Genomic DNA, 20,982 nt, shown 5'->3' on the forward strand with positions numbered 1-20,982 from the left:
GAGGGGCAGCAGGGATCACCCCCCTCTGCCTGGCAGTGCCCAGTGTGCTGGGGAACTGGGGCAGGTGGGGCAGCCATAGCCAGGTTTGGAGGGGATGCACTTGGCTGATTCGGAAATTCAGCAGCAGCTGAATTTCCGAATCAGATTCGACTGAATCGATTCAGGACAGTGATTCGAATCACCAAATCGAATCACTGTCCCCCGAATATACCAAATCCGAAGCAAATATTAGCCGCTTCGAACACGCCTAGTTAATAATCACCTGAGTAAGTGAAGAAACATACTGCATTAAATGACATTTTGAAAGGTTATATCAAAGCTCAGCTTTGTTTCTGAAGGACCTTTGCATATCTCCAACGTATATGTACGTAAATGTGTAAGTTTAAAAAATAACAATGAATTAAACCTCCCTTCTTCAGTGTGCGACTTGTGTTCTGAAGCTTAGCAGAGGGGCCGTCCAAACCAAAATGTAACTGCTGTCTTCTTTGCCAGGCTCTGGATGGTGATTTCTCTGAAGATAACCGAAACAAGTGTAGAATTGCAACTGCTCCTTTGATTGAAGCTGTGGAAAATCTGACAGCATTTGCTTCAAATCCAGAATTTGTCAGCATACCAGCCCAGATCAGTGCTGAGGTAGGAAAGGAGTTGTATTTCTACCCACAAGACAGGTTTGCTTCTAAAGTACTGTTTTTTTTAAAACATACAGTTAATCTTGCATGATAAAAAAAAATTTCTTAATCTGATTTAAAAATTAACTCAGGACCTAATGTTCCAAATCAGGCAAAAAAAAAGTAAATCTAAAGTAACTAGAGATTAACAGGACATCAGACATTATAGTGTGTATATCTTACTGGCAAGTACTGTGTTCAAGATGGTTTATTTCCTTACAAGAATTGTAAGTTGTTTTAAAACTTTACCATGATTGAAAGGCAGTTGAAGTCTCTCATTGCTGGCAGTTTCCATTCCTGGAATTTTCTAATGTAGAATGATTATTGTTTTGACAGCTTTACCCTCCTTCATTTAAATGAGCTTGAATCTTGCACAAAGAAGACAAATCTTAGTGTTGCAAGAATATAATGCATTTAGTCTCTGGATATAAACTAGCAGTGTGGTACTTGTGTCAACTACTCCTCGTCATTTGGGAAAGTCTGAAAACGGAAAAGTCTGCCCTTTTCCAATGGCAGCATTTTAATTCAGATTTGTGTTGGCTTATCTGTGTTACCAGACCTCAGCCCACTATAGCTGTGCTGACATCTCTTCCCTACTAGTGCAGAAGAGATGACTAGATCAGCATTATATTCCTTACTCAATATGTGTCTGCTGTATCAAGGGCAAACAAGTCCAAACATTTGTAGCATGTTTTGAAGTAAAGTCTAATGTTCTGCTACATTTAACTTGCTGCTGTCTTGATCATAGGGATCTCTAGCACAGGAGCCAATTTTGATTTCTGCAAAGACAATGTTGGAGAGTTCATCTTTACTGATCAAAACTGCCCGTTCATTGGCCATCAATCCAAAAGACCCACCTACTTGGTCTGTACTAGCCGGGCATTCGCACACAGTTTCAGATTCTATTAAGAGTCTTATCACCTCTATTAGGTACGTTTTCTGTGTTGTAGCTTTTTTATCATCCATTTCTAAGCCACAATATGCCAAAAAGGTATCCAGAAATGGAGCAAGGAAGGGGAACATGTCATGGCCCAAGCCACTCTTGCTTTTTCAGCTGTGAAAACCATTCAGACTGTATCATACGCAGGTCCCTCCATTTGTTTTTGCATATAATTGTTACTGATGATTGCACAGGTCTGGCTTTTTGCAGAGTTCCTCTTTTCATTCAGTTCAAACAAATGGAGAAGTACTATTATAGACATAAATTACGCCGTGTTTAAAATATGCATATTGGTATTCAAAATACAAAGAATCCATGCACTGACGAAGCTGGTCAGATGTAAGAGTTTGCCTTAAGCTCTGGGTAAGCAAAGTACATGTTTACCCAAAATAGATCCAAATTAACTTGTGCCCTTTTACTGTTGCCTCTGTTTACTTTGTTAGATTGTTGTTGTAAATACATGTATTTCCTTAATTTTAACAATGGTCAGGTCACTTTTTTTTTTTTTTACAAAACTTTAAATACCCATAAAAAAGGAGGGTTATGTTGTGTACTCCTACCCTTACTAGAACCTGAATAAACAGCACACTAAAGACCATTGGTCTGATAAATGTTGACCTCTTAAAACATTTATGTTTAAACAACATGCCGCACAAGTAGTAGATGATAGTCATTCAAACTTCTTTTCAATTGAGAATGAAGCCTCACCCTTGAGGAATTCTTCTCAGCTGCATTGCTTAAAGTTTGGATATCTCTGTTTATGCACATTTGTTGCTACTTTAGTTAGAGATTATGGTATCTCTTCCTGTCCCACCACTCAAGTCCCATTCCAGGATTACCTTAGGACTTTTCTGTCTGAGGTGGGTGGTGCTACTACTAACTTATCTGGGAGAGGATAATGTTTGTACATCTTTAAATGGTCTCTTCTTTTCCCACGCCTGCCATTTATTTCCCATAAAATATTCAAAATGTCTCACTATCTAAGTGTATCAAGCCTCTTAGTTACTACAAATATAGGTTTTCTCCCTGCTGCCCTTCTTGTTCCCCATGACTTGCATGTTTTTAATTAATAAGATACATGTGTTCACATTAATAAATAAGTCTCTCCAACACCCTCAGAATAACTCTATCCTCTTTGTTTCAGGGACAAGGCCCCTGGTCAGAGAGAATGCGATTACTCCATTGATGGAATCAACAGGTGTATCAGAGACATTGAGCAGGCTTCTCTTGCAGCAGTCAGTCAGAACTTGGCTACAAGGGATGACATCTCTGTTGAAGTAAGGAAAGACTACCCTGTGGAAGAGTAGTGTTCACCTTTACTGACCACACTAGACTTTTCTTCAAAACAAAAATAAATATTGGAGCTGGGAGTTCTGCAGAGGCAGCACAGAGTTCTCCTGAGAGAAGTATTGCCACCAAAGGGTTATGTGGCAAAATCCATGCTGGCTCAATGTATGTTACATTTCTGATATAGGGGTGAGGTAGCATGGGAGGAAACTAATTTCTTGCCTGATCTAGGGTTGCTAATGGTCATGTTACAGGACTCTATGGCACAGAAACCATTGTTGAGACGACATAAACTGGAAGTCTTAAGACAAAATACCAGTATAGGTATTTAACATTTGCATGTTGGGGAGTGAAGCTTGCTAAATCATAAATAAGAGTGTAAGAGAAGGAGGAAAAAAGTTAATAAGCATTTAGGTAATGCATGGCGAGATTCAGAATAGCAGCTCATTGTAGGAAGCACCAGGACATTATTTTTAAATGTTTCCAGGCTTAAAAAAAAAATAGTGCATTGATCAAATACTGTAATTTAGTAGTAAAATAGCTCAGTCTCAAGCTAAGATATATTACCTTGAGCAAATATATTCTTGAGCAAATATATTCTTGAGCAAAAAGCTACTAGCATTACTTAGAGCATCTAAAGAGCATTCGAAAGAGTTAATAGGTTTAATATTTTAAGCAAGATTCCTTATTAATAATAAATATTATCCCTTTCCTTATTTCATACACAAATCAGCTTTACATTTGGCTCAGAATTGTAGTTAGTATAGCTAGAATTGCATATGGTATGACATACTTCTCTCAAATTACCAGTCAAATGGAGGTCATGGGACTCCCACTCATCTGTAAAAAGTCCTTGCCCAACAGTGTTATCTGCTATTGGAAAGAGTCAGTTGACTCAATTGGCATGCCAGAGAAGAGTGGCCTTCCAATATATATCCATAAATATTTGCATAAGTGTAATGGCCAAGTATCTTCTTCAATTGCAACACATATTAGAAAATTAGTTGAGATTATCTTTGAAAATATAACTCTTAAAATCCTTGAATTACCTGCCAAAAGTGGTATAATAAATTAGTAAGTGTAATAACTTATTTTAATTTAAAACGACACCTACAAAATTGTCCCAGTTCCTTTCCTGATGTAACAGAGAAAAAGTTTTTGCTAATTAGAGTTGGCTGGGGGCTGCTTGAAGGACAACAGTGTTGAACATTAGTTTGTTCCTGAAAATTTAGTATTTAGAATCTGAATGTCAGAGCCCTTTCATACTCTACACCTGAGCACTCATGTCTAAATTTCTTTAACAGGCAAAAGCTTTTCTTGTCCCTCTCTCACTTGGTATTTTGCAAAATGAGGGGTTTAGTTGAAGCATGTTACAAAGGGTCTTTAACACTTGTTTTTAGCAAGCTTCTTTTCTCCTACCAGGTATTCCTGTAGTAACACATTCTAATGGAGCTAAGCAAATCTTTTAAGACTGAATACATAAATTACATATTTCCAGATGAGGTCACTTGCCAGAAATCCAAAGTTTATTTCTTTTCCTGTAGTAAGTTGTGACTGTTCCTATTTCACACTTTAGTTAACTGAAGCAAGAACCATTTTCAGTGATTTCCTTTGGGGGAGCTAATGACTGAATGCCAAATTCTCAATATCAGATGCACAGTGAATAATGGCATAATGTTTCCCAAAATTACTGTGGACTTTTTGTATGCAAATAATGTATCTTCAACCTAGCCATAAGTGTTACATATAGCACTAATACTCTAATCTAAGTGGAAATATTTTTGAAAAACTGGACTGCCCAAAGCAAGTTACTGCAAAAGGTGTTTACATTTTTTTCACTCCCCACCCTCCCCATTTAAAAAAAAACCCATCATTTTGTGTCATTTACTCAATGGTGTTAAGTCTGAAAAAAATACTGCTTAAATAACCCAGCCTTACTTAAAACAATATGTAAATAGAAGAAATTGTATAAATCAGCTCATCTTTTTTTTCACAGGATGAGCTAAATCCTGGCTGCCAAGGCATGGTTTGCCTTTGAATTAGAAGCAGGTGCTTTTGTGTGGGCATTTCTAACGCTAGGTCTTCCTTATCCTTATATCCCAGACACTGTACTTCGGAGATCAAACCATATCTCCCACACAGATGTCATATTTTTCCATTCCTTTTCTCATCAATACATTTCTGCTTCTAATTTCAATACATGCAACAAATCTCTGTGTATTATACTGTTTGCCCTGAAAATGCTGTTCCATATTTAGATCCACAATCCTGATGATTTTTTTTTCCTGAATGGGTTAACAGTGTTCATTAATAGGCCATATACAAACCTTCATTTCTAGCAGCAGAAAATGCCCATGGCTAGAAATGATTTCAGGAAAGGGAGCAGTACAGACATGTAGCCTGCCAATCACCTCCTCTCTCCACTGCTCCTTGCACTTGGGGTGAGACCAGTCTGGAGAAAGCATGGGCTGCTCCAGTCTTCCTTTTCCCAAGGAACTGGAGCAGTGGGGCAACCCCCCATCCACACCAAACACCTGGGACTGTAGTGTGAATGGGTAGGGGTCTTACCCTAGAGTGAGCCTCTCAAAGCTCAGCTCATACCCCACCTCCACCCCAGCTTCCCCTCGCCACTCCCATCACCCAGATGAGCAGTGGTGGTGATGATTTAAAAGCCGGCAGAGCCAGAAACCAAGGGTGCAGACATTTTCTCAAAGCTGGCTCCCAGCCTTGCTGGCTTCCCATTGTTGCCCACGCCACTCGGCTGGGCAGCAGGGGTCAAGGGGAAGAGTGGGAGGGAGGTGGGGCCCAGAAACCAGGCTAACCAGGCTTGAGGAAAGCTTCCACATGACTGGCTGCTCTCAGCCCTTGCAGTTGTTAAATTGTTACCCCTACCACCCAGCTGAGCAGCTGCTCCCTGTAACTTCTCTTGATCACGGTGACCCCAGTCTCAGAAAATCACAGGAGTCTTTCCACTGGCTTATCTCCTCCTGGGGGCCAAGAGGAGTGGCTGAAGGAAGGCATGCAGCTATTCAGTCTCCTGGAAGAAACTCCACTAAAGTGATTTCACGCTGGTTGTTCACAGGTTGTTTTGCTCCCAGAGCAGGCGTTTTTGCTCCAGGAGAAAAAGCTTGAACACCTGCACACTTGTCTTCTACCAGGACTACACCAGTCCTGAACATCTGCACATGGCCATAGGAAAAGGCACCACTTGTCACACAACCATTGGAACTAGAAAGAGATGCAGGAGCTCACACCATCAGTCAGAGCTAGAGGGACCTTTTTTAACCAGACTCACTTCATGAGTATATACAGCAGTGAATGTACGTTGTGGGTTATTAATGGAGCTTATTAATGCAGAGAAATGGACAATGCTTAGCACGTATGCTTGTATGTAAGTTCTAACAGAGGCCTTGGCGCTTTAGCTGGTGTGATGCTATCTTATGAAATGGTATGCTTCGGTGAATGAATTGTTAATTTCTCTTTGTATTAGGCTTTACAGGAGCAGTTGACATCAGTTGTTCAGGAAATAGGACACCTTATTGATCCCATAGCTACTGCAGCTCGAGGAGAGGCAGCTCAGCTGGGACACAAGGTACATGATCCTATAATTATTGACATTGCTGAAGTCCTGAATGTTTAGACCTCAGAGAAATGCCTGTGTCAACAATAGGATTGTCATAGATGGTACAACATATAGATAGCTTTTTTGTGCTATTTAAAGAAATAATGCAAGAAACGTCATGAAGGGAAAATAATTTTAGACTGCTGAAGACAGAAAACTCAGGCTGGAGACAAAAATTATTTGCACCTGTCTAATTATACAGCGTGTAAGAGCACTAAGTGTTCTTGAATTGCTTTGAAGCGCCATAATGTCTCCAGTCTCTGGTAGTGTCTGGGTGAACTGAGGACTGAGATTCAGACTTCATTCTGAATTTTAGGGAGGTTTCAGAAGTTTAAATCAAATTTGCATCACTGTTTGATGTTATAAAAAATTAGCCCTCGCAGTTTTAAATGCTGCATTTTAACATGTGAAGGTTCTACCGTTTGTATTCCTGACACCTTAAGAAGGGAGTGATTTGCTTTTTACTGTGCTGGTGTCTTAGGGCCGATAGGTTTTTGGTTGTAGCCATGTTGGTCTAAGGACATAGACAGGAAAGGTGACTGCACTCAAAAGTTTGCTAAGAATTTTTTTTCCAACTACTCAGTTGGTCTGCTTACTAAAAGATATCACATCTACTCAAAGAACCTTGCCTGCCTTAGGACTGATAGAGGCTTCTGGAGTCGTTAAAAGGTGGTCAGTCCCAGGGGAAGAAGGCTTACATGGCTTTTTGACATAACTATTGATATTGTTGTTAGAAGACTTAAAATATCAGTACAGATGTGCTTACAAAAGCCACTGAAAGCTAAAAAGGACACATTGTGTAGTTGATTTTTCATGCTTCAGTAACTTAGCCCTTGCAAATGCCTGATGGACTGCTAAATTCTCCCTCAGAAATCCAATTATGGGTGAGTTACAGAGCGATCCCCATAGCGTGTAGCAATTTGAAAATTGCTATGGCTCTAACTAAAAGAAAAAAACAGCAAAAAAAACCCTGACTCAGACTTATAGTGCAAGCAAAGGTTTGGTGTGGATTCAGCCTCCAAAACTGCAAAGTTAAGAAGTTTGTACTCAAATGTGCTATACCTGTTTCAGTAGTTTTGAACTGTAGAGTATGAAATGTGTTCATCCTTCTTGGGCTCAATCCAGGATAATAAACATGATAGGAAACCAACTTTTTTGAAGCTTTTAGCAGTTTCTTAGAAGTTAACTATAACTCTATTCTAAAATGCATTTACTTCTGAGAACATTAAATGTTTTCAGGACATTTCAGATATTTCTGTGTCAGTACATTTACTGTGGGAAAAGCAGAAATAAAGCAGTATTTCCTCATTTTTGTATTCCCATGATAACGTTTCTGGATGTATGTATAAGCATAGCAATGCCATTCCGTTATTGTTGGACAATCATGTATTTAACCAATGCTTTTAGTCGGGAGTTGGCAGCATTTTCTGGCAGGGCAGTGACCCAGCTTGGGTCTAAGGCAGCAGGCTGTAGGACATGACCCCCTGCACTACTTCTCCCTGCCACCTGGCTGTGGCATCATGCAGGGAGAGCTCCCCTCTGCTAGAATCTGTCCTGCCGCACTGTGGTATTGTGCAGAGAGAGCTCCTCCTCCACCTTAAGCACCAGGCACTTGACTGCAGTGCAGGCAGAGTCTCCTAGTGTGAATGCTGCTGAAGCCAGCCCCTGCTTTTATTTATCAAATACTTAATATTGACTTGATTGTTAGAGGATTTGGATTCTATGGGTATCAGAATTTGGATTCAGCCTTTGTATATAGAACCTCTCACATCCAAATGGGAAAGATGTCTCTTGTTAGATAGTCTCATTGCTCTTCTTGTCATGTCTGGTGTTTCGTCATGCTTATATAAGGGATATCTTACTATAAAGTAAGCAGCCCAAATGTCTAGTTGTTTTCCTCAGCCTCTGAGACTTAAAGCCTATTTCTTTTTGAGTGTCTGGACTGGAAATGGGACCTGGTTTGGTTTTATATTTGAATCACTTTGTAAAACTTTGTTGCACACCTAGTAAAATCTCATTTGCTTTGAATGGCTACTAATGAGAAGGTAGCAGAAAGCCGTCAGCAGCAAAAGGTCCTGGAACTTAAGAAAAGGAAAAGACTGTGTGAGGTTCTGAAGAGATTCTAAATATCAGATGAAGAATGTCTTGCATCTGAAAATTTGTCTAACCTCGTTCCAAGTATGCAGTTAGTGCAATAAAAGATGTCACCCAAAAAATCCTTGCCTAATTCCTGGACTGTAACAGCTACAGCATCACTCCAACAATACTTAAATACAGAATAAAAACTCAGCCTCCAATGAGTTTACCTTACAACTAAAAGAATCTACATGATTGGGTCACCTTGCTGCCATATGGAAATGCTTATTAATGGCAAAGTAAAAGCCTATGTGCAGAGGCAATACTAGCTTTCATCAGAACACAGCATCTTAAATGTTACTAAATTATTTGGCTCTTCACAACTTAAATCAGGCTTTCAGACTGCGTTTGTATCTCCACAGAGCCAGTAACTGCTTGGCGTGTTCAAAGATAAATTGTCTTGAAATTTGCAGTTCAATATCACTTCACTATATTTTGTCTGTAACCAAAGTTGAGAAATTCCAGCATTTAGTAACAGATCCTTGCCTGTATAGTTGAGAACCCAGTCTGTTTTGAAAACAATTGGATCTGACATCAGAGTCTCATGTCAGCTGTGCCCATCTAGCAGCATTGCTTTATCACAGTATTCACTGCTGGGAAAGGGAGAGAGTAGCCCAGGAAAACATATGAACTACATTTCCTGCAGTTCTAATACATCATGAAAGTGTGCTGCTCAGGTTATGCTTAAAGAAGTACTAATGCTGTCCTGGATGTTACTTGGGAAGAGATTTTCTTGTCCTCTCCACTGTTAAAGAAACTGGATTGAAAGTCTTGTATCATCTCTGCTTTCTTAGGTTACGCAGTTGGCAAGCTATTTTGAACCTCTGGTTTTAGCTGCAGTTGGCGTGGCATCCAAGATGTTAGATCATCAACAACAAATGACTGTGCTGGACCAGACCAAGACACTAGCAGAATCTGCCCTTCAGATGCTGTACGCAGCCAAAGAGGGAGGAGGAAATCCCAAGGTACAGTACTTGTGTGTAAGAAAAGGAGAAAGGTCATTTGAAACAGCATCCTGAAGTGTATCCTGCAATCCTGCAGCAAAAGCTAGAAAATAACAGTGGGCAATAAGACTGTATTTTTGCCATCAGATAATTTTATTTACATAAAGGAAAGTCCTTTTGTGTGCTCACTGATTTCCTGAGAGTTAGTTGGTTGCTTTTTTTTCTTTTTAATTGCAAAATATGTCAGCAGTCAGGGATCACAAAATACATTTTGACACGTATGTGGCATAAGGAAGAGCTTTTCTTTATTAAGAATAATATTTTAAACTTGTATGCATGGGCTTAATTGTATGTGATGTAGAAAAATGCTTATACCATTTACATTAACAGCTTCTTTTGTATTATACCGATCGTATACAGTTCTATTTATCTATTTTTTTAGTTTAATTTCTTTGACAAGTAGTTTACATTTGTTTTCTTACCACCATCATCATCTTGATCAAGGACAGGCAAACAGATTCTTGAACTAGAACTTCAGATAATTTGCCAAAATTGTATCTATAATCTGTAAATACCCAATACATTTTTACACTTTTCCTACTTGGTAACTCAGTGGATCACTCAAAATTTGTGCTACATTTATGGGTTTGTTTTTCTTTTTAAGAAGGAACTCGATTATAAAATAATTCCAAAGGCAATAATAGTTTAGAAGCAATAAGAATATCATTGTACTTAGTGCATGAACCAAAAATAAGCCTTGAGTTCTCCAGTGCTACAGGTACTTATCCATACAGCATGTCACTTTTGATGCACTGCAGTTGATACAAACAAGAACAGACAATTACCTCTGTGCATTGTTATCTCTGTTTTACATTTGATTTAAAATATAATTTGAAAACAAATCTTGCTGGTGAACAACTCCCCTAAATAGAAGTTTGTACATTCTCTGTGAAGGTGCTCTTGTTGGGTAATAGGGAGGGAGTTTGGAGCTACAAGCACCGGTTTAGGAATACTTTATTCCTGGAATCTTAGTTTTGAAAACTTATAAATGCCTGAAGCAGTGGTTCTCAACTTTTTTAGATTCGAGGTATCCTTGTTAGATGTGAAGCACCCTGCATAAAATACCAGCTTTTAGCTTTCATTTGTTTTTTGCTTTTTCACTACATACAAATAATAGAGTAATTCTTCTGTTGCAAAGAACCCAGAAAGTCCACAACCAGTCAAAATGCTTTAAAACTATGAATTCTTATTTGAAATCTCTGGTTTTAGCTTATGAGTCACGTTGGTACACCTAGCAATGCAAACATTGAGTGGCATGCTGTTACACTCTTGAAAGGATCTCAAGGCACCCCAGGCTGCCATGGGCCCCTGGTTGAGAATCGCTGGCCTAGGTTTTACTAACACCATGTCCATTTGAGCCCATACCTTTTTTTCTTGCAAATGGCTGCTTTGGAATGAAAAACATCTGTTAGGAGAATGCAAATGGGGAAGCATATATATAATACATTACAAATTTCTGCACACATGTGAACATACTAATACGAAATTCATACAGATCACAAAGTTAATGTCAACATAAATGGCTCAAGAGAAAGCTGGACATCAGGCACCCAGTAACTGGGACTGGAAAACTGAGAATTGGGTAAGGCCTCACCCTGTTGCTTGCTTTGTGTTCCTCTGTGATTCCTACTAACTTGCAGACAGGAGGACATGGCAAAGGAGTTGGAAGCCCCTTGCCTTTTAATTCTCTAATGGCTACCTGTAAGCAGCTCAAAGTATTTGAGCCTGTTTTAGCTACATCTTCTATTTACTGGTAATAAGTTCTCTGTTAGCTGGAATATTTGAGGATCCACCAGCAGCTGGAGTGCATAGAGCACAGATTTCAGAGTGTCTACGGCACTTACTTGCATCTGAAATCCTGGTACACAGAGTGTTTTGGCAGACATAGGTGCACCATGGCAATATCTTGCTGTAAAAAGGGGTGGTTTACAATAGTGTCTTTATGCTATTTAGACTTCCTGTTCATCATGTTGTATGAATCAGTAAAACAAATTCTGTCATCCACCTTATTCTAAAGGTGTTCTTGTGAGGAGAGAGGAGGAAAGTTCTGTTTCTGAAAGCATAAGAAATTTCTCTGTTCCTCTACCTGTTGAAAAGTTTTCCATTTTCCCTTCATGGAGATAAATTATATTACAGGTTCTATTCTGCTATGTCTTCATTTGACCAGTTGACCTCATTCATACTGAAATCTGTGATCCTCTCAGATCATTACCTTTCATATGTTAGATGGAGGTTTTACAAACTCTTGACTGCCTTTAGGATAGTCGCCTGCAATCACCATTTCACATCTCATCAGTTTTATACACAGAGAGATTCTTGTTCCTGTGAAACTGTCAGATAAATTCAGGGCAATATAAACTAAGTGTAGGATTATTGCATAACCATTTAATTCCTTTGATTTATAAAATACTGCACTGTATTATATTAACCAAGTAATTTAAAGTGGTTAATGTTCAATACCAATTGTATATTACTGATCATGTATTTAGACTATAAATATCAAAGTACAGTGTTTTAAGATTATTAGCAAGTGTGTTTGTATGACAGCTTGTTCCTTTGGTTGTGCTTACTCTTATTGCTAATCATCCCATTTTGCTTAACAAATATTAACCAACTTTATCCCCTTCCTCCTCTTTCTCTTGATTAACAAATGAACTTACTGATCCGGATGATCACAGTAGCTATGTCTATGATTTAGGACCAAAACAATAGGCAAATACAAACACTATCCTTAGTAGTTGATGATGTTAAATAGGTATTTAATTCATGACTCATCTGTGAATATATCCTATAAGTCTGTTGCATTGCCTGAATAAAAAACATAGGAGGAACAATATATATAATAAGGAACTGCTCTCTGGTACTTTTACCAAGCTGGACAAATCTTTAAACTTTTAATTTTTTTAACTTGTAATTCTTTCATATCCCTGCAAGATACCAAATATCCAGTGCCTAGATGTTTGGTCTGTCATCGAAGGTTTCCCTAAATTGAGTGAAACAAGAAGATCATTATAGCACAAAGGATGGAGTTTCGGAAACTAAATGTATCTGAAGTTCCTTCCTGGATTTAACCAATCATCTGCACTATACTGCTTGCTTTCAAGACATAATTCCTTCAGCAAAATTTGGTAGCTGTTTTTTCCTTAAACTGTAATGATTTTCTCTCTACACTCAAGACACTGGGAAACTAGTCAAGACATTGGGAAACTAATCAAAACTTTAATCAGTTACCTTGGTTATGTAAAAGAAACTGTTTCATTATCTACAGGCTGCTTAGGAGATAGGCGGGCAGTGTTTTCTTAAGAAGCTTTTGTGTCAATGCCATTAGTTTTATTAGAAGTTAACAGCATGTGTAAAAGGGAGATGGGACCCTGTCCCAGGGGAACACAAACGGACTCCCCGGGAACTCCTCCCATGGCGAGAGCCAAGGCTGGGGTAAGCCCCCAGAAAAAGCCTTAAGGAAGGGGCTTACTTACCTTCAACAGAAAAGACGCACCGCGCCAAGAAGAACCACCGGCACAGTTCATCAGCTGCTTTTTTTGCGGCTGGGAGCAATGCTGGCAGATGATGTCACCAAAAACCGCCTCCCGGCAGATTTAAAAGCAGGCAGCGGGGAAGCAAAGGGGGCGGCAGCAAAACCCAGGAGAGAGGGTGACACTGCCCCCCGGGCTCCAGGATCGTTGCTGCGGGAAATCTGCGGGAGTCCAGACAGGGGCCCACCAGAAGGGTGGGCCCTGCTTCTTAAAAGGGTAAACCCACCCTCCTTAAAAGGGTAAACTCTGAGTCAAAGACACTGGGTCAAAGAGGACAGCGTCGAGGGATCCTGGTGACCATAGACACCAGACTCATGAGTGGGGCAGGCTGTCGCCCGAACCCCTACTGTTCCTTTCTTCTCTACCATTTTTTTTTCTTTTCTGAGTTCTCATAGTTATCTTGAAGGGGCACGCAGAGCCCTAACTGGGGAACCATCCCCACTTGACCCGAAGGATCAAGAAGAACAAAGGTGGTCCCGCAGAACCCAACGGCTCAAAAATAGGGTCAAGGCGGAGGCAGAGGCAAGACCGGTCCCACACCCCATAGGCACCCAGGGCGAAGTAAGACACAGAGGGACGTGCAGGGAAGGACAAGAGCAGGGGGGGAACGCCAAAGAAGCAAGCTGGCGACCCATCACCTGGTCGACCTGAAGGCTGGCGTATGGCTGGGGTGTAGGGGAGGTGGAGCCCCAAGAACGCCCCACTGCAAGAAGCAGTGCTCAGTTCACAAGTTCCCATAAGGGGGAGTCCCGCTACTGAACGGAAGATCCAGTTGTGGCAGGCAACTTCTGGGACCTCCCTTGGGGTCAAACACAGCCCAACACCCAAGTCTGGAGGACACGCCCTGAGACCTAAACTGGGCGTGTGCTCCAATGAGTTGAGAGAGAGCGCCTGTGCCAAATAAGGTGGATGCAGACCCCAACTCATTTATGCAGTTCATAAATATGTATCAGTCATTCTGTCAGTTCCAGCTATTATGCCTGGGTTATGGTGGACAATCAAAACTCAGTATTTGCTGGGCCATTTGGAAGATGGAAAGCATTTCAAATTGAGTCGCATGTGTAAGTTAACTAGTTTGTTATCTTATGTTAGAAATAGATCAAAAGATGTATTTCTGTGCTTCAGCTTAAAACAGGGGCAGGCAATTATTTCAGGCAGAGGGCCGCTTACTGAGTTTTGGCAAGCCAGTGAGGGCCGCATGACAGGCAGCCAGGGGCAGATAAATATTAATTTTCTAAATTTTTTAGGGGTCCCACAGGCCAAATGGAATGGCCTGGCAAGCCACATCTGGCCTGCGGGCCGCATTTTGCCCACCTCTGGCTTAAAACATACACTTGGTATTATACTAGCCATGAAATGCTTCTCTTCTGAAACTACTTTTAGCTAAAATGTTTCAGGTGTGACCTTTTTAGAAGTGGGAGCCAGAAATTCTTCAGTATTGTTTCAGCTTGTATCACTTTGATGCAGGACAAATTACTCCTTCACTCCTAAAACTAGTGTAATGCCTCCATTCTAGGACATTTAAACGATTAATAAGCCAGTGTTCAAACAATAATTAAGAATGCAAAGTGCTACATGCGCCAAATATTTCTCATCTAAAACCGTGGGCAAAATCTACTGTGAGATCCTTACACAAAAGCAGGCGGCGGGGCAAAACTTAGCCCAATATAATTTCCATGGTTAAATTTTATATTAAAACTTGTTGTTTTCTTCAGGTTATAACTGACAAACTAAAAATACTATAATTTTACTCTACACCTGAGATCTATAAATGGTAAAAGAAGAAGTGTACTCATTGCCTTAGGTTTTTTTCTTCTTCTTTTACACTTAGAGTTAAAGAAAAGAGTGTGTATTTCTGCCTCAATTTTCAGTTTTCACTGATTACATGGTTCACTTGAATAGCAAAATGCGCTTGTTGCTTTGGCCCAAATCAAATGATGAGGGTTTTTGATTACTGAAGTCTGGATTAATTACCTGTGTCAAGAAATAGTCATTAAAGAATCTCTCAAGAGTCTTAACTCCTACAGAATACTTTATTAATTGCACATGTGCATGACAATTTCCACACCCAGCATCTGGTTAAAAAATATTTTTTCTGGTAATGCTTTTTTTTTTATTTCTTTTTGGCATAAACTAGATATATTAAAACACTACTTACTATACTACCTTTGGTTTATAGGGGTCTTAATACAGATTGCAGTATCAAAGATTTTGTTAGAAATGATCAAAACTGTAGTTTACCCAGTGCCCTTTGCATATCATGATGCTGATGGAAGTGAATTAGACCAGCATGGCATTACAATTTATGGAGTCTACACAAAGTGTAGAAATAAGGTCTTTTCTGCACCTATAGTCTGTGCTTTAAAAAGGAAACTGTTTCATGATCCTTCCTTCTCTGTGTATTTCTCCTGCAATTACGTGATGATCATTTTCCTAATCTTTTAGGGAGAAGGGCATGTTATATTTTAAAAGACTTTGAAATCACTGTGTATACTATGAGTGAGCATTTGCTTCTATAAAGGTTCTAATTCAATATTGATACCTAATTGACTTTTCTCCATTTGTAGGTTGAAATGTGATTTCAAAACCACCATTAGGTTGCTGCCAATAACATTAACATTCTCTTCCTCCCTACTCTCTCCTGTACAGGCATCACACACTCATGATGCTATCACAGAGGCTGCCCAGCTGATGAAGGAGGCTGTGGATGATATAATGGTTACCTTGAATGAAGCTGCCAGTGAAGTGGGCTTGGTTGGAGGAATGGTAGATTCAATAGCTGAGGCAATGAACAAGGTAAGTATTGGAAACCTCAGATGTCCCCAGAAGGAAAGCATTAGTCACTTCAGATCAGTGGTTTTCCACCTGTGGTCTGCAGATCCCTGGGGGTCAGTAGACTATGTCTAACAGGTCCATGCAAGATGACTGTGATAAATCAAAAGTATGTGAATATCCACCCTTATATTTTAAAGGGGTCTGCACCACTGTTCAAAATTCTCAAAGGGATCCACACCTCTATTTGTAGATTTTTAGGAGTCCACAAATGAGAAAAAGATTGAAAACCACTGCTTTAGATAATTGGGCAGTAATTACATTGAATATAATGGTCTCTTCACAATACCAGGGTAATGGTTCAGAGAGAAAATGTTAAATATAATTTAAATGGGCAGTCAGCCTTGTGCACCAAATGGTTGCCTACAACATTAAGCCATCAGGCTAGTTGATGAATAGCACTAACTGTGAAACAGTGCTGGCACATGGGAGAGCTCTTTCATCTTCAAAAGAGAGAAACATGAGTGAGTAGAATTATAGGTGCAATTATCAAGTGATGTGAAAAGTTGTAAGAAACTAAGCAAAAATTGGAAGTTCCAGTAATTTAACGTTGCAACATTTTAATCTGCCTACTTCATTAGCACTGAAATATTTCTTTTAATATTACAGCATTGTTTTCATTCTTATTATGGGGATGCTTATGCCACCTCCTTAAGTAGAATGGCAGCTGCTGAGAAATAAGTCATGTGTGCCTGTGCTTGCAAATATGCAAGGTAGATGGCTTGGTACAACCCTGAATGTAAGCCCCAGTGCCAGGCTCATGCTCTTCGAAATCAGAGAACCTGATCACAGAGCCAAAGCTTGTGCTCTGGACTAGGCAGAGCTCTCTGTTCTACAGATTTGTGGGCTGAGACAGAGTTGACAAGGCTTCTGCTTGGGCAGTAAGCTCCATCTCATTTAAGAAGCAGTGACTTCCCAGAAGCATTATCACCTAAGTCTTTTTTGCCTTACTTGGTCTAGACAGCAACACATGGAAGAGTTCCTCAAATATGTGAAGAAAGGTACACATCCAATATTCAACGAAGGAAAATGCTGGTGTCTCTTTTATTAACAGCCTGGTCTCCTCAATCCTGAATTTGGGGCCTAGATCTAGGGTGCCTCGTGGAATTCAGGGGTGTGAAAGTCATTTGCCCCACAAGTCAAATGAGTGGTTCAGGCACTGATGGATTAAAATGTATTGGGGCCCTGGGCAAACAGAAAATTGGAAGCCCCCCCACACTCCATGATAACCATGTCATACCATTTCTCCCCTGGTCCTGGGAGCTGCACAGATCCTGAGAGCTGTACTTCAGTGGGGGAGATGGGCTCCTTCCCCTCTGCAGGGCAGGCCTCCATGCCACACAGGGGAGGCTGAATGGCTCCAGCCAAGCTGGGAATGGCATGGAACATGCCTACCTCTGCTCCCTGCCCCCTCTCCCCCCACCCCCAGGCATGACTAGAGGAGAGCCAAGCAGGGAGAGGGTGAATGTAGGCTGCCTGCTATGGGCTCAGGGCTCTCTGCTTTGCTGCCTTTGCCCTGGGGGCCCCACACCAACTGCATGTCTCCTGGCAACCTGGCAATGGGAGGCACAACTTGCCGCCTCCACTGCTGCTGGATGGGCAGGGAGCACTTGGCCATCATAGGACTCCTGGGGCCGAGGCAGCAGAGCAAAAAGCCCCAAGCCCACAGCAAGTAGCCCCCATCCACCGCACGCACAGATACGGGAGGGCACATAGCCCTCCCATGCCTCTGTTGGGGTGGGGGGTGTCAAGTGACGGGGAGCCACTCCCCCACACCCTTGGATGAGCCACCCATGGCTCTATGCCACTCCCCACCTTGGCCCCATATCCCATGATCCACCCTGGCTGGGCAACACCCTCAGACCCTCCCCTACTCTTGCCCCTCATTGTGGGGGCCTCGATCTGCCCCTTCCCTCTCCCATTCCCCTTCTCTTTCTGCTCCATAGACTTACCTACAGGGAGCTGCTCTTCACATGGCTGGCCACACAGACAGATCAAGCCCACAGACACCCCCACCCCTGCAACCACCACCTTCCAGTTCAGGACCTCATGAGAAGAGATCCAACATGCCTGACTCTTAGTTGCCACCATGGAAATGGCACCAAAGCATCAGGCTTCTTCTCATGGTGCTGTTGGAGCTCCAGTACCCTGGCACTTGGCTACAGCCATGGGAAAGTCATCCCCAGCAAGGCTGTGGGCAGAATGACCCAGCTTTACAGACTGGATCTGGCCAATGGACCATATGCTTGACACCCCTGATGTAAATCAAGGCACTAAGTAATTTTTTTTCTTTTTCTCCTGGCTGCCAGATCAGCATATTAGACTGCAACTACTTTAATTGAAATTAGCAGTCTATAATTTATTTATCTGTTTGCAATGGTTTGTCAGTCTACTGTTGTGAAAATCTGCCCATCCAAAACCCAGATCCAGATCCCATCAGAGTTACGAGATTAGGGAAGACTTCTGTAGAGACTGTACCAAGTATTATTATTTCTCCTGGAGGTTAAAATTCCTCATTCAGACCTTCACTTTGAAACAACCTCAAGGTTCTGAAGTTCACAGGAGGATTAAGTTGAGAGAAAACATAAAGGAGAGAGAAAACAAACCTGAACACGACACTATGTACAAAAGGGACCAGCTTTGAATAAACCAAAAATAAAGGTATGAGTTGAAAGTTATTTGCCTGTCAACCAAGGTGTGAACCTTTTTAGGAAGGGCAAACAAAAAGAAAGTTTAGCAATTGAAGAGCATTTTCTTAAATCTGTACACATTATCATTAGAGGCACACTGATATGTTGTTTCATATCATATGAACACCAGCAAAAAGGAAAATTGACATTATCAGCAGTCAGCTTTTTTTTGGCTAATGTGGGCAATAATATTGTTGATAAATGTTGCATGTATGGGCATAGCCACAGCATGCACGTGGCCAGGAATGCAGTCTAGCAGCAATGAGAACAACATCCAGCTGGTAAATCTATTGGAGGGGGGGAGTGAAGTGGTGTAGGGGGTTGCAGATTGAGGCGCCTGTGGTGAGGGAGAGAGTGAGGTTGGGGCAGGGGCAGGCACTGCCCAGGCGGGACAGGGCATGGGACAGAGCTGTGAACAGCTTATCCAAGGGGTGTGGGGTGGAGGGTGGCTCCCGCAGCTGTGTGTACTCCCAGGGAAGGCATGGGGGGTATGTGCTCCCCAGATCCATGTGTGGGGCAAAGATAGGCTGCTGCTGCTGCGAGCTGGGGCCAGGGGCAGCACTGGGCTCTTCCCAGCAGGGGGTTGGACCAGGGGTGCTCTTGGGGTGGTTGGCAGTGGTGGCACTGGGAGGAGGGATTATGGGGGGCTATAGGCTATAGCCACCCCAAAATTTGCTATAGCTCCCACTCTCAGCACCACTGCCATCTACCCCAAGCACATCCGTGGCCCAGCCCCACTGCCAGGAAGAGCCTGGCACAGCCCTTGGCCCCAGCCCACAGCGGCAGCCTGCTCTTGCCCTGTGCACAAATCCAGGGGTCACACGCCCCCCATCCCTCCCCAGGGGCGCACACAGTGGCAGGAGCCGTGCGTGTGTGTGCGTTCACACTGCCCAGATAAGCCACTCACATCTCAGTCCGACGGCCCGCCCTGGCTGGGCAGCGCCTACCCCAGCCCCAACCCCACTCCCTCCCTTACTGCAGGGACCTTGATCTGCATCCCCCATGCCCCTTCTTTACCCCCCACCCCTTCCCTGCAGCAGACTTACCAGCTAGACACTGCTCTCCAAGCTGCCAGGCTTGCATATCAGCAGTCGGATTGGTATCGGCCAATATGGCTTATTAATAATTGGTCATCGGTATTGGCCCAAAAAATCTTCCTTGGGTCACCCCTAATCATCATTCTCTTTGAAATCTGACAGAAGCACACCCCTTAGTCCTACCAGTCCTGTACAACATTTTCTGGAAAAATAAATTTCACAATAGAGACCAGATACAGACATGCAAACTCATAGCCTGAACTAGGGATATATTTACTGTGCTGAAATAAAGAAGTCATATTGTCTTCTGTTCAGCTTTTTCATCTTTGGACAGTGATGGAGGGCTTCAGGAACAAAGGTCAGGGAAGCCACATTTGAAGAATCATTATCTGATATAACCAATCACCCCATCTCTTGGAACACACTGGTTTCAGAAGGCAGGTGATGAGTGTTGAAGTAGTTTACTGCTTTGCAAAAGTTATATTATGAATGATGTAATAATTGTATAATATAAATGAGTTGTGAATTTATTGTGAACATGAATTTGTACTCAGTCTGGTATTTGTCTGGCTCAAAAAGCATGCAGATTAAAAATGTTATTTATTTAGGTGAATGATCTAGTATTAGAATGGAAGCTTTATATATAGGTCACATGTACCTATCGTTGCTTTCATGTTTTCCCTTCTCTCCACAGTTGGATGAGGGCACTCCTTCAGATCCAAAGGGAACTTTTGTTGATTATCAAACAACTGTGGTGAAGTATTCTAAAGCAATTGCTGTAACCGCCCAAGAAATGGTAAGAAATGAGGAGGCCTTATATATAATAGCTAGATAAGATGTGCCAAGTGAATGGCAGAAACAAGAAGCACTCTTTTGGATGTTAGGCTGAATCAGTTCTTACTTGAGGCTCACCCCTGTAACTGACTTCTGACTGCTTTGTCTGTTTTATGGGTAGGCAAAATAAAGAGCTGTGATGCATTTCATAAGCTTAATCATTAGAACCTGGCTGCATGATAGGCAGAAATGATCTTTTGGAGGAGGAGGGCCAGATGCCTCTGAATTCCAGTCTGACTACCACAGAAGATGCAGCTTTGAAAAGTTTACACGCTGTTCTGTCTGTGATGCTGTCCAAAAGAATGAGATATGAAAACAGGAGGAGCATTTTAAGAGGATTGTACTAGCTAGCCAGTAACCAACAGTTTCAACCCGCGGATGGGAATACAGCAATCAGAA

General features: G+C 41.6%; 1 protein-coding gene across 3 annotated transcripts in view; it reads left to right on the forward strand.

Moving 5' to 3' along the window:
- The window catches only part of TLN2 (talin 2), a 313,576-nt gene that overhangs the window by 205,453 nt on the left and 87,141 nt on the right, over positions 1-20,982 (forward strand). For all 3 annotated transcript variants that reach the window (XM_019504368.1, XM_019504369.1, XM_019504370.1), the window contains 7 exons: positions 493-633; positions 1,417-1,598; positions 2,753-2,885; positions 6,386-6,487; positions 9,448-9,618; positions 15,840-15,986; positions 20,444-20,545. In XM_019504368.1, coding sequence (XP_019359913.1) covers positions 493-633; positions 1,417-1,598; positions 2,753-2,885; positions 6,386-6,487; positions 9,448-9,618; positions 15,840-15,986; positions 20,444-20,545 — 978 coding nt within the window. The remainder of the gene's footprint in view (positions 1-492; positions 634-1,416; positions 1,599-2,752; positions 2,886-6,385; positions 6,488-9,447; positions 9,619-15,839; positions 15,987-20,443; positions 20,546-20,982) is intronic.

This window comes from Gavialis gangeticus, unplaced genomic scaffold (assembly GCF_001723915.1).
Source record: "Gavialis gangeticus isolate Ggan-Ray unplaced genomic scaffold, GavGan_comp1, whole genome shotgun sequence".
NCBI lineage: Eukaryota > Metazoa > Chordata > Crocodylia > Gavialidae > Gavialis > Gavialis gangeticus.